Below are 27065 nucleotides of genomic sequence, written 5' to 3' on the forward strand. Positions count from 1 at the left end.
TAGATATAGACGTCCCATGTGGGGGCTAACTACTCAATAAACATGTATTCACAGCACTTTGACTAGTTATGAGCCTCTGAATTAACTGCTGACCACTGCAGAGAGAAGCTTCTCTGGTCAAGGTTGCGGGCACCACTAATCAATCGGTATAAGAATAAATATTTAAGCCGGGCGTGGTGGTGCACGCCTTTAATCCCAGCACTCGGGAGGCAGAGGCAGGTGGATCTCTGTGAGTTCGAGGTCAGCCTGGTCTACACAGTGAGTCCAGGATGGCCAAGGCTACACAGAGAAACCCTGTCTCGAAAAACCAAAAAAAAAAAAAAAAAAAAAAAAAAAAAAAAGAATAACTATTTAGAGGGCAGCTTGACAATTGCATTGTTTAGCAAAACGACAGAAGTAAGTTCCTCCTGGGGCTTATGATTCCCTACCCCCGAGCTATGGGCTTGACTAGGCTTATAGTACTAGACATAAATTCTTTCCCATGGAGCTGACCTGAAATTCAGTCTAAAGCAGTTGTTTGCCCCTTTACTGTTCATGCCACGGTTACATCACTGGACGCTTCTTGCCTTGCAGGTAGGTATTGTATCATAGAGGGTTGACTGAATGGATACCATTGGTGCCTTTTCTCCCTGCCCCCTTCCCCTACGCCTCTATGGTCTACATAGCACCCATCCCCTGCCACCATGAGAGCTGGTCATCAAAGAATAATCTCAGGTCAGTTCCAGCTTGATTTCTCTATGTCTTGCAACCAGAGTGTTTTGTGATGAGGTCTTACCATTTAGTTCTAGTGGGTAACCAAGAGCAAAAGCAGTTGCCTGTGTTATCTGGTGTGGTGGTGGGAGAGGGGCCTGTGGGGTTTCCCTTAGGAGTAACTTGCCGGGAGGTACCGCATACCCACTCTCTAACCCATCTCCTGGGGAACCATTGTTTACCCACGTGTGGCTTCTCCCTCTTGTGTTAGATGTGGTAAATAAGATGTGATGGCCAGGACTGAAGGAAAAGCAGGCTTTTTCTGCAGGGCAGCTTTCAGAGATGTTTGGAAGTCGGCTGCACGGGCGCATGGTATGGGTTGTGGTCTCTGGAAACGCTTCCATAAATGTTTTAGTAAGCTCATGAGAAAGTCACACATGGGGCCTGTAGATCAGTGTGCAAAGCACCGGCCTAACACACCGAAGGACCTGGGTTCAATTCCTCAGCTCTTCCTAAACTGGGGTGGTGGCACACAGCTTTTTCATTTGGAGAGGAAGATCATGAGTTTCAAGTCACCCAGCACCTGCCAGATCCTGGCTCACCAGGGCTTCATGAGACCACAACTGAACACACACACACACACACACACACACACACACACACACACACACACACACACACACACACCCTTTGTCCCTATCCCTCGAAGCAAAAGCTCCACCATTTCCCTCCTGCTACTTACTGAGGATCATTAGAGAACTTATTTTAAACAGGTTGATTTTCCAGAAAGCTTCAAGCTCCTTCTTCTAAACATGAACTTTACTTTAAAAAAAAAAAAAAAAAATCAAAGTGAGTGGCACTTCTTGTGTAGCAGGTCTCTCCATTCTGTTAGCCCATGCCAATAACTTTTGACAGCTATTCTCCAACATTGAATTGGCTGGTACTGGACAACTCTCCAGGGTAAATTGTTGGAGTATGGTCTGGTGCTTTGTATTTGTTAATTGCTTGCCCCTAGAGATTCTTTCTGATTATGAGTGGACTGACCAGACTGTCATGTACTCCAAATATTGCTGTTTAACCATGCCTAAGAAATTATTCTTTTTTTAAAATGATTATTTTTTTAAATAAAGATTTATTTCTTTATTATGTATATACAGTGCTTTGCCTGCATTAGGCCTGCAGTCCAGAAGAGGGCACCAGATCTCATTATAGATGGCTGTGAGCCACCATGTCGTTGCTGGGAATTGAACTCAGAATCTCTGGAAGAGCAAACAATGCTCTTAACCACTGAGCCATCTCTCCAGCCCAAGAAACTATTCTTGATTGGCTGATTAAAAGGCTTAAACCTGGGCAGGGCAGAATGGGGTAGGTGTGGCCAAAGTTGGAGGGCTTTGGAAGAGAAGGATCTTGGGAAGGAGAAGCAGATGGGACCGGAGGAAGAAGGAGGAGGAGAATTACTCTGAAGCTCCCCTTGGAAAGAAATGGCTCAGATTGACTACCTTAGTAGGTGTTTTTGGATTATGAATGGGAGATAGTCCAGATAGAAATTATTAGAAGCAGATGGCATGGGATGAAGGCTGGGAGATAATGGAAGGTAGCTTAGGAGTTAATAGCTGTCATGCCCCAAGGTGATAAGGCTAGTCTAAAATGTAGCAGGCGCCTCTGTCTTTATTGGTTATGAAAGTGGGTTAAATAATACCACCATAATAATTATAAGCCTAATAATAAACATTTATTAGGCCATACCTTTTAAATTAACAGCAACAGTAACCCACTCCGTATAATTACTTAGCAGGGCCATTTGTTGTTAATCTTAGAGATTTTGGCAAGGCAAAAAAAATTTTATTTAAAATTCTTTGCTGGGCACCATGGTACACTTTTGTAGTGTAGTTCCACCACTCAGAGACTGAAGCAGGATTGCTGTGAGCTCAAGGCCAGCTTGGGCTACATAGTAAGTTTCAGGACAGCCAGGGATACACAGTAAGACCCTGTCTCATACAAAACAAAAACAAACAAACAAACAAAAAAGAAAAGAAAAGAAATAAAAGTATTTTTTCAAAAAAGTTCATTTATCTATTTAGTGTGTATATGTGTATCTGTGCACGTGTGTGTAAGGATATGTGTGCTTTGTGCATGAAGAGGTCAGAGGAGAGTGTCGGGTGTCCTCTGCCATCACTCTCTACCTTCTCCTTTGAGGAAAAATCTCTCCCTGAGCCCAGGGCTCAAGTTTTCTTGGATAGGTTGGAACTCTGCAAACCCTAATAATCCCCCTGCCTCCGTGCCCTTTGGAGCTGGGGTTTCAGGAACGCTTAGGATCCCTTGCTTGTTCCATGGATGTTAGCGTCTGAACTCTGGCCCTTAGGGTTGTGCAGCAAGTTCTCTTACCCGCTGAGCCATCCTCCCAGCCCCAGGAGATGCACTTAAATTCTTCACTGCATTTAAGACCCAAGAAGGTGCTCACTTCCACGCATTCAGCCTGGTGCCACTTCCACCCCTGTGAGCTGTACCTGTTCTGCCGAGTACCAGGGGTACACTCCAGGGCATCTAAGTGAATCATTTGTCTTAGTTCTTCTTAACTTTCACTCCCACATGGTCACATGTGACTTTTTTTTTCTTCTTCTTTTGTCTTACCAAGCATATCTGGAAACTTGTGTTCTTTTAAAATTATAGTTTCTAACTATTAAACCCTCCAGGAACCAAACAACTTTGTACCTTAGAACTACTCAAAGGTGAAGTAGGAATAGGCCATATGCTAATACTTCAATCGTTCTGATTTTTTTTTTTTTGTTTTTGTTTTTGTTTTTTGACACAAAGTTTCTTCTGTATAGTCTTAGCTATATTGAAACTTGTTCTGTAGACCAGGCTGGCCTTGAACTCACAGAGATCCACTTGCCTCTGCTTCCTGAGTGCTGGGATTAAAGGTGTGCACCACCACTACTCAGATGGTTTTGATTCTTAATACATTATAAAGAGATTATATCTTGTAGTCTGGGCTGGCCTTGAACTCACTATGCAGACAAAGATGGTGATCCTCCTGCTCCCACCTTCTGAGTGCTGGGACTGCGGGCAAGCACCACCGTTCCTTGTGTATGGAAGCTCTTGATGCTCAGATTTGGGGATGTTTAATTTTAATGGTTATAGGAATCTGTTCGATAATGAAAACAATTGGACAAATTGGATATTATGCTAATAATTTGAGCCAGCTTCTACGAAAGACTACAGGGAAGTCTAAAACTCCTTTTTATTTATTTCCTTAAAACTAAAGTTATTATTATTATTTTCTGAGACAGGATTTCTCTGTGTAGCCTTTGGAACTCACTCTGTAGACCAGGCTGGCCTTGAACTCAGAGATCCACCTGTTTCTACCTTCTGGATACTGGAATCAAAGGTGTGTACCATCACCGCCCAGGTCTAAAACTAGAATATTTAAGAGAGCTCAGCAACTTCTCCCCCACAAAAGAAACAAAATAATCTCAGTGTGGAAGCTGCAGTGTGTCAGTGTGTCCCACAGTACACCCTTTGATCCACACTTCTTTACTTGGAAATGTTTTAGGCCTCTGGCTTCTGCTGCATCATCAATACTGGATCTCACCTGGACTCCTCTCTGATATCTTGCTGTTGCTCTGTGTCATGGAGATCCTGAAGCTTTGGATCTGCAGGACCAACCCCTTTCACATGCTCCAGCCATTCGCAGATGGCGTAGTTGTTGGGGTGAGCCAACTCCAAGCCCTCGATGGGCCTGGGTGGAAGCTGAGCTGGTCAGCCCGGCAGCTCTTCCATCATCATGCCAGCAGGACGAGCTCTCCAGCACTGCCCCAGCTAGCTCACCCAATGCCTTAGGGCCAGCTCTCCTGCTCTCCTGCTCACCGGAGCTCATGCCAGCAGCGGCAGCTCCATTGTGCTGTCCAGGATGTGCCTAGGGCCTGCTCTCCTGAGTGCTGTAGCATAGAGGGGTTGGGACAACTCTCCCACTCTCATGACCTCAGGGCCAGCTCTCCTGCCTGCCAGAGCATGGCAGACAAGTGGAGAGGCCAGTTCTCCCATGCTCACATCTTTAGGCCTCCAGCAACCAGAGCCAGCCCTACAGTGTTGGTGTGTGTGTGTGTGTGTGTGTGTGTGTGTGTGTGTGTGTGAGAGAGAGAGGTGGGGGGAGTGGCAGCAACAGCAGCAGTAACAGCAGTGGTGGCTTGGTGGTGGCGGTGGTGGTGGTGGTGGCGGTGGCTGTGGCAGTGGCAGTGATGGTGGCCACAGCAGTGCAGCTGGTAAGAGGGCAGGACCAGCTCTCTCAAGATGTCCAGGCAAGGGGTGAGGCCAGCTTTGCACAGCCCTCAGATGTTTACAGAGCCTTAGGCAGCCCAGACCTGGGACATCCGTCTGAACTTGGTGGCAACAGCTGCTGCAAGGTCCCAGACCTTGACATGGCAGCATGGTCCAGGACCTCACCACGGCCTTAGGTGGCATCACCGGCTACTCCATCAGGCGGTTCCTCACTACCCTCAAGTCTCCAGCTCTGTCTCTCTTCATTGCATACACATCCTCCTGTTCCTCCTTTTCCTCCATCTCCTCCATCTCTCCACCACCTCCTTGCTCCTGGGGCCCCTGGGTGTCTGGGGTCACCTCAGGAGTGCCCTGCTCTGCCCATGCTGTGTGGTACCTGGCAAGGGGTCATCTCTGGCGTGGCCTGTCCGCCTGGGCCTGTATAGCACCGGGCTGGGGGTCGTCATGGGCTTGCTCTGCCCACCCAGGCCACATGGCAACAGGCTTGAGGGTTGAACGCAGATTAACTTTAATTCCTGGCCTGTAATACAGTCTCAGTGTTGGCACACGAATGGTTCTATTAATATTTTGATGTAATACATTTTCATCAATCTTCTACTAACCCTGGACTAGAATTCATGCGCACCTAGTGGTCACTTTCCCCATCTGTTTATCTGTTTAACTACAGCTAACTACAGATGTCATCACCGAGCCTTCCTTTCACCATTGCTTGCTTTCATATACATAACGTACATGTGCATTTTACATATAGTTTTGTATTTTTATGACTTTCTCTTCCTTCCACCCCTCTCCTCAATCTCTCTCGGCAAGAAGGGCCTCACTGTGTAACCTCGGTTGGTCTGTAGATGTAGTTCAGGGTGGCATCTGATTTATGGAGATCTTCCTGCCTTTGCCTCCTGAGTGCTTGGATTAAAGTTGTGCCCTACCATGCCCGGCTTTTCTTTCTTTTAGACTGGGTCTCAGTTATTTCAGGATGGCCTTGTGTTCCGTGTAGGACCAAATGTGACCTTGAACTTCTTCCTCGTATTCCTGTCACGCTTCCTCAGTGTTGTGGATTGACAGGTGTATACCAAAACGGGAAATACCTGTATATATATCTGAGAGATAGTCCTAAAAGATTATTTTATTTTATGTGTGTGAGTATTTTGCATGAATGACTAATCTGTACACCACGGAGGCCAGGAGAGGGCATCAGATCCCCTGGAACTAAGTCGCTGAGTGGGTGCTGGGCACTGAACCTGAGTGTTCTAAAACAGCCCCCAGTGGCCGGGAGTGGTGGTGCACCCCTGTAATCCCAGCACTTGGGAGGCAGAGGCAGGCAGAGCTCTGTGAGTTCGAGGCCAGCCTGGTGTACAAAGTGAGTCCAGGACAGCCAAGGCTACACAGAGAAACCCTGTCTCAAAAAACCAAAACCTTCCCTCCGTCCCTCTCAGAGGTCAGAAAGGCAGGTCAGATTCCCTGGAGCTGGAGTTTCTGCACTTTTAACTGCTGAGCAATCTCTGCAGCCCTTACTAAACTGTTTTACCTCAAAAAAGCATATTGTGCTGTGTGCAATAAGTTGAGATCTGCTGTGTCACATTGTTAAACTGAATGCATGTTGTTCTATGATACCATATAATAGTCACAATTACTCCAAATAATACTCTTTCCTTTGAATATGCCACACTTTATTCTTTCATTGGCTCATTCTTGGTTTGTCTGGTTTTTGTTTTTTTGTTTTTGTTTTTTCAAGACAGGGTTTCTCTGTGTAGCCTTGGCTGTCCTAGACTTGCTTTGTAGACCAGGCTGGCCTCAAACTCACAGTGATTCTCCTGCCTCTGCCTCCTGAGTGTTGGGATTAAAGGCAGGCGCCACCACACCCGGCTTCATTAGCTCATTCTTGCATTCACTCTGTCAGTAGTTTTTTTTTGGGGGGGGCGGATTTTCTGGGGTTTTTGTTCTTGTGAGTAGGACTTCTAGGAATACTCTTCTGCATGTCCCTATAGGAAAGTATAGCTTAGTGGCAGATCCTAGCCTAGTATGCACCAGGTCCTGAGTTTGATCTCCAGTGCTGTGGAACAAACCAAGTATTTCCTGCTGATCACATGGTAAAAGCTCCCTAGCTTTGCATACACTCATGTAGGAAAGAAGTTGCTGGTTTGCAGGCTGTGTGACTTGAACTTTATAAAACAGTATCAAACTGCTTTCCAAACTTGTACTGAGTTCCATGCTACCAGCCACAGGTGAGACAGCTTGTGGGATGAAGTCTTTCTAACACTTGACATTGGCAGACTTGGCATTTTCAGCAGCCAAGAAATATAAGTCTCTTAATTCACATATATTTGATTACTAATGAGATTCGAGTGTGTGTGTGTGTGTGTGTGTGTGTGTGTGTGTGTGTCTGTCTGTCTGTCTGTCTGTCTGTCTGCTGTGCATACACATAAGAGTGCATCTGGAGGCTTGGAATCCAGTAAGTAGGCTGGACTGGTGGGCATGGAGCCCTGGGATCTGCCCATTTTCCACCTCCCCAGCACCAGCATGAGCCACTGTATCTGGCCTTAGGTTATTTTTCGCTTTGTTTTGTTTTAATATGGTTTTTGAGGCTTGAACTCACGTTTGCAAGGTAAAACACTTTATCAAGCTGCCTGAACCATTTCCTCAGACTGACTCTTTTTATTTGAGAATAAAAGAAAAAGGGTCTCTGGGTGGAGAGATGGCTCAGCAGTTGGGAGCTCTTCCAGAGGACCTATGTTCAGTTCCTAGCACCCACATGGCAGCTCACAACTGTCTAACTCCAAGATCTGTAACCCTCACACAGACATACATACATGCAGGCAAAACACCAATGCACATAAAATAAAAATAAACAAATAATTAAAAAAGTAAAATAAAAAGGGCCTCACTTTTTAGCCCAGGGTAGCCTGGAATTTGATATGTAGGCCAGGTTAGCTACAAGATCACAGCAATTCTCCTGCCAAAGACTGGGATTACAGGAGTGAGACTGTGCCTGGCTTATGAGGTGGATTCTGGCTGTGTTTAGTTTCTGTCTGGATCTCTACATCTGTAGAGTGTGGTGCTTTTCTTATTTTTTGGACAATATACTTATTTAGCTTCTAATCACAATCTTATACTAAGCTGGCTGCTGTAGCTTATGCACTTACATCTTTATTTTATTAATGCATGTTGTCTGTGAACATATATGCACATGCATGTGGGGTGTGTGTGTGTGCGCGTGCGCGTGCGTGCGCGTGTGCGTGCACAGGACCAAAGAAGCCTTGGAGCTGGAGTTACAGGCACTTGCAGGATGCCTGGCTTGCTATGTTGTGTGTAATGGAGTCCCAACTCCGGTCATCATGGTTGTGCAGTGTTTTTTAGCCCTGACATGATGTATTCTGTGTGTTGTTGAGGTTTCGTGACTGAAAAACTTGTGTGTGTGTGTGTGTGTGTGTGTGTGTGTGTGTGTACACACTCATGCCTCAGCTTTCCATTGATGCTCTTTTCCTTCCTGTCTGGTAATAGGTCTCTTAAAAAGTTTGAGAGCACTGAGGGGGAGTGGGCTGGCTGCAGCCAGTGCCAGCTAACCCTGACTGAAAGGAGGAATGTGAGCTGAGTTCGGCTAGTTTGAAGCTGGTGGGTGTTGAAAGGCTGGAAAGGACCCAGTGACTCACAGGAACTCTCCCCAACCCCTCCCAGTTCCTCCACTGGACCATGTCCCCGGGGAGCTCTGGGGTTTGGTTCTCACTTTTGCTGTCCTCAGACGCCTGGCTGGCATTTGATGAGTGTGGTAGGAGAGCTCATAGGGAAATCCATCTCCCCCTGGCATGGGAGAAAGGATGGACTGCTTTGCAGAGTCAAGGATGGCCCTGTTGCCAAACCACAGTGAGGCCGTAGAGATGGTGGGAGCCAAACCACACTAGGGCTCCTGCTGGCTGCCCCACCTTTGCTGTGGGCGTCTTGCTTCTAACTTTATTTGAAGACTGCATTCTACAGTGTAAACCACACCACACAATTGGAGGGGGAAAAAAATGACTTTTGTTTTATTAATCTACAAGCAGGCCAAATTAGATGTTGAAAAAAAAAAAAAAAAAGGAATCTTTTTCCGGGAGAGGTGGCTCATGCCTACAACCTCAGCACTTGGGAGGCAGAAGCAGGTAGGCAGATCTCTGTGAGTTTGAGGACAGCATGGTCTACAAAGTGAGTCCAGAACAACCAAGGCTACACAGAGAATCCTTGTCTTAAAAAGAAAAGGAGAGAGAGAGAGAGAGAGAGAGAGAGAGAGAGAGAGAGAGAGAGAGAGAGAGAGAGAAGGAAGCAATAAAGAAAAAAGTAACCTTTCAAAATTTTTTATTAAGCCTTGCCTGGCAGGCAGCATTAAGAACTACACTTTTATGGGCGGTGGCCTCCTGGCTGCCTACTAAGAACAGGGTTTTTCTGCCTTCGGTTCTGGCAGGTGGTGGGCAGAGGCAGCCTTGAGGATTGTCTCTGAGCTGGAAACTCTTGCAGGTCAGGATTGAAACAGCAGTGAGGACGTCACCCCAGATTAATCCTGTGCAGCTCCCCACCATCTTTTCAGGATCGATATTTTAAAAAAATATCTTCTCCCTTATTTTCTACCAAAACATCATGAGGTAAACTGTCTGTCAAACATGTCCTCAGTGGTTATCCATCAAAGCCTGTTGTTAGAGATGTGAGGCAATTCCTAACAGCTGGCCTTTGTGAGGCACCATAATCCTCAATGTCACCTTTTATTATAATTATCAAGGGATAGGAAAGCAGACTTAATTCTGGCTTAGGCATATTGTTTCTCAGAACAGCTGAAACTCAGTCTCTCGTCTGAGTGCAACTGCCCCGTAGTCTCTAGCTTGCAATAGTTTTGTAAGCATTTGTTGATGCACGGGGGTGTTTAACGTCATAGCTGGCCCATGGGTATTTTCATTATGTCACCTCACATCAGTTAGAGTATGAAGCTTATTGTTAATTTTCCTTTTTGGGTCCTTAAAGACAGAGGCAGTACTTTTTCAGTGTCACTTCACATCCCTGCATCTTTATCAATAAGTAGGAGCAGTAACAGCGCCTTCGTCAGTAGGTTGTGGGGTCAAAAACGAAGCTATGAAATTCTTAGACTAGTGCTGTGTGGTATGCACTCAGTCAGTTGCAGAGGTCATAATCCTTACCATTCTGTTGTCACTTGATGTTTAATGGGACTGTGGACATGGGGCGGGGGAGACCAGTCAGAATGCCCACGTCAATGTCTGCATTTCTAGACCCTGTAAAACGAATGCAGTATGTATGACGTCACCACGTAGAAAACAGGATTGCAAGTTTTATAGCCAGAATGAAGTAGGAATTTGTAGGTTGACATTGCTGGTACTGGGCATTCTTCCTTTTTATTTTTCTCTTTAGTAATTAAGTGTGTGTGCGTGTGCGTACACATGTGTGTGTGTGTGTGTGCGCGCACACTCGTGAGTGCCACAGTGCGTGTGTGAAAGCCAGAGGACAAGCCAAGATAGTCAGTTTTCTCCTTCAACCATGTAGGTCCCGGAGATGGATTTCAGGGCTTAGCAGCAAATGCCTTTCCCCCCAAAAATCATCTTGCCAGCCCCCATCTCTTTTCTTACTTCTTACTTCTCCATTATTTCATTGACTGAGCCCTGTAGAATAGAAAAGAGTCAGCTGGCCCCAACATCATTGGCCTTGTCTAGTGTTCCTATTTTGACCTGACATATGGACTTGGTTAGATGACATAAGCTTTGCAAAGATAATATCTATTCTTCCTGTTATATGAAAATCCAGCAAGTTAATATATGTGGGAATTCTGTATGGTGGCTGGTGTGTCCACCATGTGGCAGAGAAAATACTAACTTGCCTTCTATATTTTTGACTACCTAAGGCACACACAGAACTTACTGTGTAAGAAGAAATCACCAGAGTTACAAGTTTGATTTTGTTTGTGTAAAACTATTTTATTGTTTCTAGCTTGAGGGCCTGGCTTTTATTCTGTCCCTCCCCCCTTTCCCCCCCCACCCCAAGCAGTGACTGTTTTAATCCAAAGTGGCTCCTGATTGACTTTGCCTGCAGCTATTTAATAGCCTCTTTATTTGATCTGATTATCTTTCTCCTAAGCAAATTTACTAAGAAGAATGACAGCAATTCTAACAGTATGACTCTAACAGTATGAGCTACTGTTTCGAAGTAGCTCATGGATAGCTGGTTTTGTCTGTTAGTTAATCTGCTGCTATCCAAGCAAATTACTTGCCTCCGCCTCTCAAGTGCTAGCATTAAAGGCATGTGCCATCATGCCTAGCCTATAGCCATGCTTTCAAGTTATGGCGTATAAAGCCATCATGTCTCTGTTATTTCATCTGCACTAAGTTTAATGGGCAAACCAACACTACTTGATTATCTTTCAGTTCAGTGGCTCAGAAGGCCAACTGATGGAAGTCTCACTGGGCCAAGATTAGTATTGGTAAAGCTGTGTCCTTTCACAGAAGCTCTAGTTGGGAATCAAGTCCTTTGTTTCCAGCTTCTGGATGTCATCAGCGTTTCTTGTCTCCTTATCCTTCTCATCTTCAAAGCCAGAGTCTCTGATCCTTCTATAGTTGTCTGTCTTATAAAAGTATCCTTTATTTGGCTGATATAATTGTCATCTCCCAGGCTTACTTCCTCTGTCTGCTGATCTAGGCCTAGAATGCTTCTAGCCTCCATACAGTCTACCTAGAATATTTTGAGCCTCTGAGACTTACTGCTGGGTAAGCTCACCCTTTCTAGCTCTTTCTGAACCCTGGCTGGCTAATTCAACTCAGCTGTTCTGGCTCAAACGCCTCTCCAAGCTGACTGATTCAAACTGGCTTCTCTCAGCCTCTGAATGAATTACTCTGCTTGGCCTCATCTAGCAATCTGTTCTAATCTTCTGCCTGTTCATTCTGTCTACACCTGTGTCTAGCTTGTTCTGTCTTCAGTCTGTCTCTGTAAAACTCTCCAGGTAAAGCTGCCTCCTTCCTCTCCCTGTGCCGTTCTCTCAGGTAGCTTCCTTTCCTCTCTCTCCTTGTGAAAGTTGGGCATATCCTATGTGCCAACTCTTTCTCTGATTTGTCACTTTGTCCGCCCCTCAATGAGATATCACTTCCAAACATGGCAGCTTCTTCTAGAAACTAACTTTACCTTCATTGTTTTGGATTAAAGATGTGTACTAAGGTATGTTTGTGTTCCAGCCAGAGTAGCCCTATTTCTGAATTAAAATCCCTCTATAATGTCTGACTAGAGTTGAGGAAGCTTCTTCCTTGCTGGGCCTTCCTGGATAATAATCCACGACAGTGCTTCCAGTTCAAGGTTCTTTTTTGTTTTGTGTTTTTCCGAGATAGGATCTCTCTGTGTAGCCCTGGCTGTCCTGGAACTCACTCTGTAGACCAGGTTGGCCTCAAACTCACAAAGATCCAACTGCCTCTGCCTCCTGAGTGCTGGGATTAAAGAAAGGCTTGTGTCGCCACTACCCAGCCCAACAAGTACCCTTAAACACTAAGCCATCTCTGGCCCTTATCCATCTCTTTGAACGACTGTCTCTCACTTTGACCTGGGGCTCACTGATTCAGCAAGGCCAGCCCCAGGGATCGGCTTGCCTTTGCCGTCCTTGGTTGGGATTTCAAATGTGTGTCACCATGCCCAACTTTTTATATGTCTTTTGGGGATTGAGCTCCGGATTCTTATGCCCTGACCTATGTGACATCGTCTGACCTACCTCCCCATCCCCCCATAGCTCTTCTTTTGGCCTAAATAACTTTTTATTCTTTGAGTCTGTGAAATACTATTCCCAAAGTCTTCCATAAAATCCCATTCTAGCTACCCACTTCTTTGAGCACACTCACCACACTTCCTGTAATCTCTGTCCTCCACTGCTGTGTGGTCAATACCACGAGGTCAAGGTGGGGGGGGGGCTCTATCTCCATTTGCCTTTGTTTTCAGAGCGACATATTGTTAAGATCCCTCTGGGTCCTAAAACCATTGCTATCCGATGTCATTGAAGAGCGTAACACAAGTCACTGGGGTAGGGGTGGGAGTGGGGGGCTGAAGAGGTGGCTCAGCTTAATCATTGCTGTGCAAGCAGGAAGACCAGGGTTCAGATTCCTAGCAGCTAGCCTGTAAAACCACTATAAGAAAGAGAAGATCTGGAGTCACGTGGCAGGTCCAGAGTCACAGAATAAAGCTCTACTTCATGAGTCGTTTCTTCTACTCTTGCAGTCAGGGGCGGTGGGGTGGAAAAACCTCTTGGCTGAGATTTTCTTATCTTTTATGAACCCCGACTCTTGACTTTGTGGCAGAAAATAGTTTTAGGACGAGTCAATGAGAAGCAGAGGTGGAGTTTAAGAAGAGGCATTTTTAAGCACAAGAAGGAAGAGAAAGACAGGTGTTTGGGAAGAAAGACACACCAGAGAGATGTGTGTGGCTCCTCAAAGGGGCCTCCAACCAAGTGATTGGGTCTATGTTATTTCATCTTCATTAATTTTCCAGAGTTTCTACAAACTTTCTTTCACCAACCCTTTGGTCATCTCATGGGTACATCATTTGGATAGAAAAGGCAGGGTGATATTTCTTGCTTTCTCTAGTTTACTATTTAAAAAAAAAATATTTATTATTATGTATACAACGTTCTGCCTGCGTGTACACCTGTACCAGAAGAGGGCATCAGATCACATTATAGATGGTTGTGGGTCACCATGTGGTTGCTGGGAATTGAACTCAGGACCTCTGGAAGAGCAGCCAGTGCTCTTAACCTCTGAGCCATCTCTCCAGTTCCTCTCATTTACTAGTTTTTATGTAATAAGTCTTTCCAGGGCCAAGGAGTGTCCCTTTAAAAGGTGCTGCTGCTGTTAAGCCCCCACTTAAAGAATTTATGTCTCAGCTAAGTGAAGCATCCTTCCTTTACCTATATGAGGCTCGACCCACTGAAGCATCTGTCTTGTACCTATATGTGTTTTGGCCCACTGTGGCATCCTTACTATAACTAGATGTTTTTGTTCTGTCAGCTGCTTCCCAGATCGCCTGTGTTTTGCTCTGATAAGATGGCCCAGACATGAGTGTATATGTGTGTATGTGTCTGGGGATACTGAGGAGTACATGGGGGCAAAGCAGAACCGGCCATGGCAGCAGTAGAGGAAGAGGATGCCATCCCCCACCCCCAAGAGCCTAACCGCAAGTAGGGTGGGGAGGGAGCGACCTTCAATTATAATATATGTCAGGAGACCACTCAGAAAGTTGTGGTCAGCGTGTGTGGCCACCTGCATTGTTGGTTCAGTGTTCACAAGTCACGGCCAAACCAGCAAGAGTGCCCAGTGTGTGAAGCTGGCATCAGCCTGGAGAAGGTTGTCTGGCTTTATTCTCAAGGGAACCAGGAGCCCCAGGATCCCATATAGAAGACTCCGCCCGCCATCAGGGCCAACAACCAGCTCTAGAGAGCAAGGGGGTGGGGTGGGTGGCGGTTTCCAGCCATTCGGTGATACCGTTGGGGGGGCGGGGCTTTCACTTCTCGTTTGTTGTTGATGCTTTTCCCTTTGGCTTTTTTTTTTTTTTTCCTTCTCACCACCGTGTTCAGTGCCCATGAACCTTTCCGAAGGGGAGCAGGTGTGGATCTGGGACAAGGTCACCCTATCTCCAGCTGGCAAGAATCTCTCTTCCTGTTTCTCGACATATTCTTTTTCCGGGCTGCTCAGTATTTGAGCTGTGTCTCCTCCCTGCCCACCTCTAGCTAGAGGCGAGTCAGTATCGTGGTCCCTGATGCGCCCCTCCTTTCTTTGGAACACCCCTTCACTTCTGTGACCCATCTGTTTCGCTCAGGCCTCCTTCAGGAGGGGATGGGAGCGCCTGCGGCTCTGTCCTGCTGGCCCAGGAGCAGGGTCACTCCCCACCCCGGAGGAGGACAGACTAGATAGGTGTCTAGTTCTCTCTCTAATCCTTTGCTTTCCCCCAGATTTCTTGATTTGATGTTTAAAGATGGGCTCTGTCCAACTCCTCCACGTGTTGGTTTAATTTAATGTTTCTCTCCCCACTGTCTTGAGTTCTGACTCAAGTGTCTCCTCTCCATCCCTCAATACTGTTGGGGGATGGTCTAATGTATTTTGATGCTAATTACTGCTTGCCTGTCTCTGTGACCCACCTTTTGTTTGTTTGTTTGGTTTTGTTTTTTTGAGACAGGGTTTCTCTGTATAACAGCTCTGGCTCTCCTGGAACTCACTCTGTAGTCCCGTCTGGCCTCGGACTCACGGAGATCCACCTGCCTCTGCCTCCCAAGTGCTGGGACGTGTCCCCCCACCCCCCTGCAAACCTTTTGATTAATAAAAAGCCATCCCACCTGTGCAGGACAGAGGAGATAGAGGTGTGGCTAAGGTTCCCAGGCTTAAAGAGAGAGCAAGATATATAGGAATTCTGGGAAGAGGGAGAAGAAAAGCGACCTGAGGAGAGGGTACTGAAAGGAGAAAGAAGAAGGCCGCCATGGGTTAGATGGAAGAGAAACATATGGCAGGCACGGATGGAGATTTGGCCCAGATAATCGCTAGCCGGGCATACTGCTAATACAGAATACAGATAATATTGGTAATTTAACTACAACACAATACCTCCTTTATTACAAATTCAAATAATAATTTGAAAAACCAAAAAGATGGCCCAGACTTGCTTTGCTAATTTCCTACCCAAGTTCTGAAATTAGCCATTTTCCCAACATCCTTTGTTCTTTTCAGTGGACCTTAGCATTTAACTCCTTTGAAATATTGAATTCTCAGGGCTCTGGCAATTTTAAAAGTCTTAGGTGGTTTATATCCCATTAAAAATCAAGGAGTACCAGGCTAGGGCTGCACTTATCAACACCGCAGCTGAGCTTTCATGGAAATAAAACAGCCACCTGGGTTACTGTTCAGTGTTTTGTGTTGGTTACTTCTCTTGTTACTGTAATGAAACACCTGACGAGAACCCCCCAAGGAAGTTCCCTTGGTGCACAGTTTGAGGGTGTCAGAGCAGGACAGGCATGGTGGCAAGAGCCAGAGGCCGCTGGTCACATGGGGTCTAGAGTTAGGAAGCAGAGCCGTGAACACTGGCTTTCTGCTCACCGGCTCCCTTTCATTCAGTCTGTGAGATGGTGCTGTCCGCATTCAGAGTGAATCTTCCTTCTTCCGTTAAACTCTTCTGGAAAACCCTCAGATACACACCCAAAGGTGTGTTTTCACGATAATCCTAAATTCATTTGTATTGGCAATAAAGATCGACCATCATGCTGTGTAGAGAAAATCTACTTGGATTGATTGAGCTTCTTTATAATATAACTAAAATGTTCTAGAAACGGAACTGGGTGGTGTGTGCGTATGTGAACGTTTCTCTTCAGGCCCTTGTTCCTGTAGATATACAGAAAGCTATTGTTCACCATGAGGTGTTTACAGGTGGAAGGAAAGATAGGATTTTGAATCTTCCCAAAGAAACTACACTCCATAGATATCTTTCAGATTTTAATCCTAAAACTTTGCCTTCAGTTGACAACTAGCAACCCAGCACCACGTATTTATGGTGACATCAAGAAGGGGGCAGCCTGGATCACAGTCAAGTGATGTGTTTTATCATTCATTTGGATCTCTTTTTTTAAAAAAATCAAACGCAAAGGAGAGAATAACTGAGGAGTTGCCTTTCTCATTGCATCTGATACTAGGAGATGCTTAAATAAAACCCACAGATGTTTAGAGTCTACCTCCCTAGGATCTGATTAAGTTGGTATAAGCTGAGTGTTTGGCTATACTCTCATTTATTTTTTTAGCCTCTGATGATTTTGAAATATACATCTAAGTAAAAGACATCTGGCCCAAATTGAAGCTCCACTAAAGAAGAGCTAGAGACAATGGTGGTAGTCAGCGTAGCCGTCTCCTAGCATACTGTGTGAAATTTGTGTTTGAATTAGGCACAAAGCCAAGTGGTGGCCTTTCTAGAATTTCCCTTGAGGTTTCTCAGGAAGTAGCCCATCTTCTCTTCCTTTGGGAACTCCTGGCCCTTGGTGATTGGTTTAGACTTTCACAGAGACATATGCTTAGGGATATTCAACAATGACGAGCAGTCCTTCAGCCCCTCCCATGGAGCAGACATTGTGCTGAACACAAAGGCTACAGCGTCCTGCTCTTGGAGACTACAGTTGAGGGCCTTCAGCCAAGAGTCTAGACTGGAAAATATGTATAATGCAAAAAAAAAAAAAAAAAAAAAAAAAAAAAAATCTAGAATCTTTGGACTTGGTACATAATAACATCCAGAGTTGATTGACAAATGTCCTGAGTGAGGCAGAGGGAATGTTAATAGCTGGAGGAAGGGGCAAAGTGCTGTGGGATGTTGTGTTCCAGGCATAACGTGCCTCTTACACTCTTGAACTCCCTGCAGCCATGGTTAACTGCACAAGGCCTGAACATGACTGGGCCTCTCAACAGCATAGCGCGGAAGTGGGAAGGCACTCCAAAGCCTGCCCTTCCTTAGGGAACTGTAGATAGGGAAGAGAGAAATGTTTCATTAGTGGTATAGCCACTGGCAAGTTGTCTATACTCCTGTAATTAACCCTAATTAAGTTTTCACACACACACACACACACACACACACACACACACACACACACACACATACACACACACGAGCATGAAAGAGGTGACTAATTAGGAGGAGGAAGCGGTTAAGAGGGTAACAGGGATAAATATAGAAATATATTATGAAACCCAGTGTTATGTGCAGTTAATATATGTTAAAAAACTTTAAATTCTTACTGAGTGAATGAGAGACAATATAATTTTATTTGTAAGCAATGCACAACTACATTTTGGTGTTTTGGAGTAGAAGAGCTGCTGAGTTAGGTGCTTTGCATTGTTCTGGAAGAAAGAAGATGGGGAAAGAAAGTGCCCTTCCTTCTTTCATCTTCTAAGTTCTGAAATTCATAGAACTATGCAAGCAGTAACGTGGCGAGGAGTAATAGAGTCAGCCTACTTCCTGCCCTCACATCCTGCCCACTGCCCACAGGAGCTCCTGCCCCTGCTCCCACAGCGAGAACCTGGGAAGTCCACCTTGTAGCCTAGGGACATCCGGCTCTTTGAAGTTCACTTCAGTGGAGGTTCTGTTCGAAAAGACTGACAGGATATAGTTCACAGTGGGATGCGTATTGTTTCCAGAAACCTCCCTTAGCCGGGGAGTGTTTTGTATAGTGTGGAGTTGGTCTGCTCAGAATTTATCTGCAGCCCCTTTGGTACAAGGCAGGTACGCATGCAGGGCCTGAGGCTGCTCTGAGCCTTCAGTGTGGATTTCTTAAACCACCACCTCCTTCCAGCCTGCCTCCCCCAACTTCCATTAGAGATGTCATTAGGGTTTGGAGCCAGGAAAAGTGCATTGCTATAACTTTAAGTATCCACATTCAGTCTGGAGATCTCTCTCTCTCTCTCTCTCTCTCTCTCTCTCTCTCTCTCTCTCTCTCTCTCTCTCTCTCTCTCTTTCTCTCTCAGGTATATTTCATGGTTCGGAGGATAATTTGCTTAATTAATTAATTGCTGTTGTAGACTACAAAAATGAGTTGGCTGGAGGGATTCTGCCCATTTGTGAACAGGGTTCAATTTCTCCACATTCCTTAGTCCCACTTAGTTTACATTTGTCATTGCTTTCAAGTTCATTATGGGATGTGGACCACAGTCCCGGTTTGGTTAGCTTCTCAGGGCTTGGTTGGATTTTCTGTGCTTTCCACTGTGAATACCAACTTGCTGGTTTTGCTCAAGGAAGGGGCGTGGTGGGAGGAGAGAGGCCAGACTTGGGTAGGACTTCTAAGGAAAGGTCTTCTAATATAAGCTGTGTTATAGAACCCTGGTGGTGGAGGAGGGTGGAGAGTGGTAAAGAAAGGCCAGAAAGAGCGAAGAGAAGATGCAGATTTGAGAAGACATTAGCTTATGGGATGATCTCGCTTGGTTGGTACTGAGGAGGGACAGTAAGACTTAAGGGGATTTGAGTTTCAACTGATGCTGCCACAGTTGCTTTTGTCTGGGGAGTGTCTGCTCAGCCCCAGCCAGTGCAAGCCATGGTCCCTCACTGAGCCAAGCTCCTGAGAAAGAGGGGGAGGGGATAGAGGGAGGAGGAGAGGGGGATGGGGAAGGGGAGAGGGAGAGAGGAGAGCGGTTCCCTTGGGTCTTGCTCAGGCCCTGGCCTGTGGAGGTAAAAATGCCTGGAAGCAGTCATATCTTGTGGGGTATTCATCAGAGAAGACTGCTCAGACATGGCTTTAAGCCAATAGAAAGTCTTTATTAGCCTGCCAGCAACTATACTGGGTGTTCAGGATTGCAGTATAGCCCCCGAGCCTCTCCCAGGGTGAGCTTTTGAGCACAAAACCACGGCCTGGGTTGACATACTTCAGTTAACAAGAGCAGTTAGCCAGAAGCAGAACCACAGAAGCTGGAAGGCAAGGTTAGTACATTTAGAGATTTCCCCAGAACTGAGGACCTGCTGCAGATGTCAAGCTCACTAGAGGCTGAGTACCAATGCCCCGCAGACACACAGTAGGCCAAATGTCCTGTAGGACATTTCAGCAGTTGAGGCTGGGGATGTGGCTCGGTTGCTAGAATGCTTGCTTAACATTCCCGAATCCCTGAGTTCTATCCCCAGATCTGCATAAAATGCAGCTTGCTTGTAATCTTGGTGCTGGGAACAGAGGCTAGAGGATCAGAAACTCCTGGGCAACCTGTGGTGTTGTGTGTTTGAGGCCTGCCTGGGATACATGAGCCCTTTCTCGTGGGGGTGGCGGGGACAGAAGGGAAAAAACAAAAATGGCAAACTGACAATTAACTAAGCTATGGAAGAGAACACTTCCAGATTTAACTGGAGCCAGGCGCAGAGACAGGTCAGACAGTGCTGGCCTTATCAGACAGTTTTAAGTTGGGCTCTCATGTGAGGGCAGAGGAGAGCCACTTAAGGCTTTAGACAGGAGCTAGTTCCATTAGATCAGGATTTAGGAAGGGACTGACTGCTGCAGTATGGAGCCTGGGTTTGGGGGATGGGGGAGAGAAGAGGTGTCTCAGGAGATCAGTTACAAAAGGGTTATTGCCTCCCAAACCAGAGTCTCCCCAACACTGCACTACTGGGCCACACCCACAGAACCCAACAGTCAATATTTAAAAAAAAAAAAAAAGAATCTTAAGGGCTGGTGAGAGGGCTCATTTGGATAAGGGTACTTGCTGCCAAACTGAGTGACTTGAGTTCAGTTTTCAAGACCCACGTGGTAGGAGAGACTAGATTCCTGCAAATTACTCTCTGACCCCTGACAGGTGTTTGAGTGCGCATGTGCAACACACACACACACACACACACACACACACACACACACACACACACTGTAATAAAATATTTAAAAATCCTTCCATATTTTTACAGTATGTCTATGGTTGCAGTTTTTTAAAAACATGTAAGCCTTTGGTATTAGTGTGCTGCTTGATTGTTTGTTTTGACTGCTATGGAATACACCTGGGATTTGCTCCTTGAAGCTGCTCTCCTGTTAATCTTAGTGTGCAGCCAGGGTGGAAGACTGCATGTTAGGTTGACGCTCAGCTTCATTCAATAATGAATTCAAATTTTATGTCAATGATTTCTTCTAAGTTTAAGAAGTATTGGTTTAAGCCATGTGTTGTGGCATGTGCCTTTATCTCAGCACTTGGGAGGCAGAGGCAAGCAGATCTCTGGGATCCAGGCTAGCATGGTCTACAGAGTGACAGCCAGGGCTACAGAGTGAAACCCTTATCAAATTCTGCTCCCTTGACCCTCAGAAAAATATTGATTTAGAGGGCATTTCAAGTAAACATTTCAGTGTGCTCAGGCCTGGTTCCTTATCTAGACCCTTTTAAGAACCACTTTCTGTGTCTCTTAAATTTCTTCCTTGTCAATCTTTTTTTTTTTTTTTTTTTTTTTTGAGATAGGGTCTCTCTGTGTAGCCTTGGCTATCCTGGACTCACTTTGTAGACCAGGCTGGCCTCAAACTCACAGCAATCCACCTGCCTCTGCTTCCCAACTTCCTTGTCAATCTTAAGTTTTATTCTTGCTCTCTTTTACTTGCCTTGCAAACAAATTTAAGTTTTCTTGACTCTTTAAAAAACACACACTCTGTCCTCAACTGGTGCTTGCTTCCCAAACTCTTTCCCCACTTTCCCTCCCTTTTTATTTATTCATTTATTTAGACAGGGTCTCACTATGTAGGAAGGCTGACCTTGGAACTCACCTTGTAGCTTAAACTGTCTTTGAACTTGTGATCCCCCTGCTTCAGCTTCCTTCTATTTAAAATATTTATTTCTTTATTGTGTGTGTGTAGGGGGGAGGGGCACGATGGTCCTGATGTGTGTGTGCAGATCAGAGGACAGCTTTCAGGGCTCTGTTTTCCCCTTCTACCATGTGGGGTCTGAGAACTGAACTCAAGTCAGCAGGCTTGGTAGCAAGCATCTTTAGCACGATGAGCCATTTTGCTAGCATTGCCTTTTATTTTTTTAACTACTTAATTTTTTTAGATTTTTATTTTTTTACATTTATTTAGACTCTCTCTCCCTTCCCCTTCTCAGGGTGCATGTGTAGGAGTACATGTACGCACTCCCACCCTACACCAGTAGCACATGGAGAATAAAGTAAACAGCACTCCCACCCTACACCAGTAGCACATGGAGAATAAAGTAAACAGCACTCCCACCCTACACCAGTAGCACATGGAGAATAAAGTAAACAAAATAATCTTTTTTGTTTGTTTGTTTTGTTTTTCTTTTTTAAGATTTATTTATTAAGCATACCATGTTCTGCCTGCACGCCAGAAGAGGGCACCAGATCTTACTATAGATGGTCGTGAGCCACCATGTGGTTGCTGGGAATTGAACTCAGGACCTTTGGAAGAGCAGGCAGTGCTCTTAACCTCTGAGCCATCTCTCCAGCCCCCCCCCCCCTTTTTTTTTTTTTTTTTGGTTTTTCAAGACAGGGTTTCTCTGTGTAGCCTTGGCTGTCCTGGACTTGCTTTGTAGACCAGGCTGGCCTTGAACTCACAGCGATCCGCCTGCCTTTGCCTCCCGAGTGCTGGGATTAAAGGCGTGTGCCACCATGCCTGGCACAAAATAATCTTTTAATGCATGACCAATGCATGGAAGAGTAAGTCTTGGAAATGGGGGTATGAGAAAATAAAAATATAATCTTTCAAACTATATTGACTCAACTTCTCTTTTTATGAAATAAGCAATAAGATGAGATCAAGAGGGTTGAGATGTGTTTAAGGAGGTAGCATGCTTGCCTAGGGTGGATGCAGCTCTGGGTTCAGTCTCTAGCATGTCATAGACTGGATATGGTAGTACATGACTATGGCCCTAGGAAGGTGGAGGCAGGAAGATCATGAGTTCAAAGTCATTATCCACTGCATGACAAGTACAAACCTAGCTTGGGTCACACGCGCTATGCCTCTAAATTAAATGAATAACTTAGGGGCTCAGTGGGGAAAGTGCTTGTTATGCAAGTGTAAAAACATGAGTTCAGATTTCCAGAACCCATACAAAGCTGGTCATAGACATCTGTCATCCCAGACTCTGAAGTGAGGTGGGGGCTGGAGACAGGGGAATCTCTGATGCTTGCAGGCTGGGAGAGTGCACAGTGGTGAAACAATAAAACAACCCTTTCTCACAGAACTGAAACAGAAAGATGAACACAGAGGTTGTCCTCAGACCTCCTCAGAGGAATGTACAAACACACACATACATACAGACACATCACACATGCACATCCTACACACGTGCATGAAGAAATAGGGAATAGTTATTTAAAATAGTTACAGAATAAAATGGAATAATTCATATTTCTACAATAACTCATACTGTGTTTATAGCAAAAAAAAAATGTGTGCGAGAGAGAGAGAGAGAGAGAGAGAGAGAGAGAGAGAGAGAGAGAGAGAGTTACAGGTTCTTCCACGTGAATCTGAGTTCTTTCTTTATTTTCTAGGGCTATTTTGAAGACCATCGCTCTGGGCCAGATGCTGTCCTTGTGCATATGTGGTACGGCCATCACCAGCCAGTACTTGGCAGAAAAGTACCAAGTGAACACGCCCATGCTCCAGAGTTTCATTAACTACTGCTTGCTCTTCCTGGTTTACACAGTGATGCTGGCATTTCAGTCTGGTATGTCAAGTGTGAGGTCATCCGGCCCATACATTTCTGTGGCATTCATTCATTCATTCTATCTTTCTTTCTAAACCCTTTTTGCATGTGTATGTGGGGTGTGTGTGTGTGTGTGTGTGTGTGTGTGTGTGCACGCACATGCAACCTAAACTGACTAAGAAGGTTCAATACCTCCATTTCTATCATTTAAAATGAATACTATGCTTATTCCCTTAAGGGAATCAGTGTTGTTCCAATGTGGCAAGATTAATAAATAATCCTTTCTTCTCTTTTTCTTTTGTGTGGTACTAGGGATTGCATTTAGTGTTGTTTCCAAACCTCTCTTTATCTTCTAAGATTCATTTATTTATTACATGTGTGTCTATGTCCATGTGAGCCCACATATGCATGTGTATTGGGGGATGCACAGAGGCTAGAAGAAAGCATCGGGTGTTCTCTCCCAATACTCTCCTGCTTTTGAGTCAGGAGCTTTCCCTGAACTGTATTTTCAAGCCCCAGAGATCCCCTTGACTTCACCTGCCGTGGAGTTGAGGTTACAGGCACGTGTGCAGAATGCTGGCTTCTTCTTCCATAGGTGCTGAGATCTCCTTTTCTTTTTTTTTTAATTCCCTTTGCAGCCTGATGGCAGGCCCCTCCCTCCTCTCCTCCCGCTCCAACCTTCACACCCCTCCCTCATTTCTCGTCCTCTTATCCCCGTGATTGTACAGCAAGCGCTAAACACTGAGCCATCTCTCTAGCCCTGTGTAAAACTTCACAGAGTTGTTGTGAACAACTTAGCAAGTTGTTCTTGAACTTTTAACTTTCTTGCCTCAGCTTCCTGTGTAGGTGGGATTATAGCCGCCAGAGCTGCCTATTAACACTGTTATCACTGTAGGAAATAGACGCTGTTTGTGAGAATGGAGAAATGCATCAGGGTACCGTAGTTGGCAAGATCTCTAGGGCAAGACTTTGGGGGTGGGCGGAACTAGCATACTCATGATAACTCTGGACTCTGCTTTCCTTTGATTGTCCTGGCCTTCAGGAAGTCAGTTTCTCCCTCCCTTCCTTCCTTTCTCCTTCCTTCCTTCCTTCCCTTTCATTTCTGTTTTCTGAGACAGGGTCTTAACTATGCACTCTGGCTGGTTTGGAGCTCCTTTGCGTAGACCAAGCTGGCTTTGAACTCATAGAGACCCACCCTCTTCTACCTACTGTGTGCTGGGATTAAAGGCTTGTATCACCATGCCCCGTTATGTCTTTATAAATTAGCACAAAGCTTCCCCAACATATGTGCCATCTCTTGTGAATCCAAAGATGAGTAAATCCTATTTAATTTAAAGCAACAGAACTGTGGTGAGTGTGGTACTAAGGCTTTTCTTAAGCTTATCACTGGCTTGAATTTCACTTGAATGTCCATCATATTCTAAACAATGACCTTGCTGGGTTTTTTTTTTTTCAAAGAAACTCATGCTAGGGGGCTCAGTAACCAATTAGTTTGTCAAAACAGTTTCTTTTCCAGTCTGTGGCTTGCCAGAAATGGCTTTAGTCATGTTCACAGATGGACACATTGTTTATTATTATTGCTTGAGGCAGGGCCTTATGCATCCCAGGCTGGCCTTAAATTCCCTAGGTAGCCAAGGATGACCTTGAACTGCTGGCCCTCCCCTCCCCACCTCCCCGATTATAGCTGTGTACCACTGCGCTGGTTTCATGTGGTTCTGGGGATGGAACCTAGGACCCTGCATGCAAGGTGTCACTCTACCACCTGAATCACACCCGAGTCCTGACTACTGCATTTATGTTCCATGGCTTCTGTCCCGCTCTCTCTCTTCCTGTCCATGGCTTCTGTCCCGCTCTCTCTCTTCCTGTCCATGGCTTCTGTCCCGCTCTCTCTCTTCCTGGTGGTCTCCTTGCATAGTCTTCATTTTCGTATCAGACAAACCTGGTGGTGATGGCACAGAGGTCTGGCCTCTGGGTCACTGAAGTTAGGACAGGCCACGTTTGAAATACACAACAGACCCCTGTTTTGACATCCTGGTCTACAGACTGATGTGTGGTCATGTCATGAGTAATGGGTACTCACCAAGGTTTCTTTCAATCAGGCAGCAATAACCTTCTAGAGATCTTGAGAAGAAAGTGGTGGAAGTACACCCTCTTGGGGCTTGCTGATGTGGAAGCCAATTATCTGATTGTCAGAGCGTACCAGTACACGACTCTGACCAGTGTCCAGGTAAGAGAGACTCTAGACATTTGGGGGTTTTATGCTTCCTAGAGGAGACCATGTACCCATATATGTTCATCTGTTTTTATTGGACAGCTGTGCATTTGAAGAAGCCCTGCACACAGGTGGATGATAGGTGTTTTCCTGTACAGCATATGCTCTGCTGAGTCATATTTTCTGAAATCACTGAAAATGTACACACATTAATCGCTTTTGAGGCTTCTCACACTATAGCAGATTTAAACAGTTCAGAGCAAAACAAACGTAAATATTTAGCTTGCACTTGCTGTCATGATGCTGACAGAAGATCTGATGTGGTTTTTACTTAAACACAGAAGTGAGTGTGGCTCTGTACTGCAAGGGTGGAGGTTTGTAAGCTGTGTGGGACGTAGGACTGCACTTATGGAGCCTGCTAGATGCACCAGGGGAGGTGGCAACAATGGTGAAACTCTTGTTCCTATTTCTTTGTGAATTTACTTTAAAAGATGATGATGATGATGATGATGATGGTGATGATGATGGTGATGATGATGGTGATGGTGATGGTGATGATGGTGATGATGATGGTGATGATGATGGTGATGGTGATGATGATGATGGTGATGATGATGGTGATGATGATGGTGATGATGATGGTGATGATGATGATGGTGATGATGATGGTGATGGTGATGATGATGGTGATGTGTATGAGTACACCATGGTACTTGTGTGGAGGTCAGGTGACAACTCTGTGGAGTCAGCCCTTTCCACCCATCTTTCCATGAGTTCCGGGGATTGAACTTGGGCCTCCACGCTTGCCCAGCGAGCACCTTCACGCACTGAGCCATCTCTCCAGTCAACTGTTGGGTTTATTCTTGCTGGATTGAAAGAAAAATATTCCTTCATAGCAGTACTTCTCAACTTTGTCCTGTGCTGAGAAAGACTGAGTCCGCTCGTCTTAGTGTTAGCAGACGATGAGACTTGTCATGTGCCCGACTTGCCTTGACTTAACAACCAACTGTTCCATAAGTGGAGGTGAGAGTGGGAAGATGCACCCCTGTCAGGTTTAGACTTCGGAGTTTCACGATTTTGTAACTCTTTTGTTTCTCAAGAAAAGGTCTTGCTGTGTATCCCTGAATAGCTTGGTCCTCACTATGTCCTGAATTTACAAACTGTACCCAACCCCCACCCCAAGTGAGCCACTGTGCCTGGTTTCTATAGCTTTTTGTAGACCAGGCTGGCCTCAAACTCACAGTGATCCACCTACCTCTGCCTCCCAAGTGATGGGATTAAAGGCATGCACCACCACGCCAGGCCAGGCCTATAGCTTAAAAAAAAAAAAAAAGACAGTGTCTTATGTATTCCAGGCTGGTCTCCGTTGTAGCTGAGGATGACCCTGAACTTCTCTCTTCCTGCCTCCACCTCCCAAGTGCTGTGATTATAGGTAATCCGCCGCCACATTTGTTTTCTGCAGCACTAGCTGTGGATTGAAGCCAAGGCTTTATGCTTGCTTGGCAAACACTCTCCTCACCCTAATCCTCCTTTTCCAATGTTTTAAATGTTTTAATGTGTGTGTGTGTGTGTGTGTGTGTGTGTGTGTGTGTGTGTGTGTGTGTGTGTGTGTGAACCGAACTTATCAAAAAAGAAAAGGACCACCGCCTCCAAGAGAACAAAAAGCAGCGGCATTTCAGAGAGTGGGTGGGACCCGACATCACTGGATCTGGGCCCAGCATTTTGCCTTTTGGCTCAGAGCCTGGCTGGCTGGAGATTACTCA

At 45.5% G+C, this 27065-nt stretch overlaps 1 protein-coding gene and 1 pseudogene across 1 annotated transcript in view; both read left to right on the top strand.

The window, feature by feature from the left end:
- The window catches only part of Slc35f2 (solute carrier family 35 member F2), a 47163-nt gene that overhangs the window by 7777 nt on the left and 12321 nt on the right, over positions 1 to 27065 (top strand). The window contains exons 2-3 of the mRNA XM_051156473.1: positions 22936 to 23111; positions 25190 to 25317. Of these exons, the coding sequence (XP_051012430.1) occupies positions 22936 to 23111; positions 25190 to 25317 (304 nt within the window). The remainder of the gene's footprint in view (positions 1 to 22935; positions 23112 to 25189; positions 25318 to 27065) is intronic.
- LOC127198697 (E3 ubiquitin-protein ligase RNF5-like) lies at positions 14082 to 14690 on the top strand (annotated as a pseudogene).

This window comes from Acomys russatus, chromosome 14 (genome assembly GCF_903995435.1).
Source record: "Acomys russatus chromosome 14, mAcoRus1.1, whole genome shotgun sequence".
Lineage (NCBI taxonomy): Eukaryota > Metazoa > Chordata > Mammalia > Rodentia > Muridae > Acomys > Acomys russatus.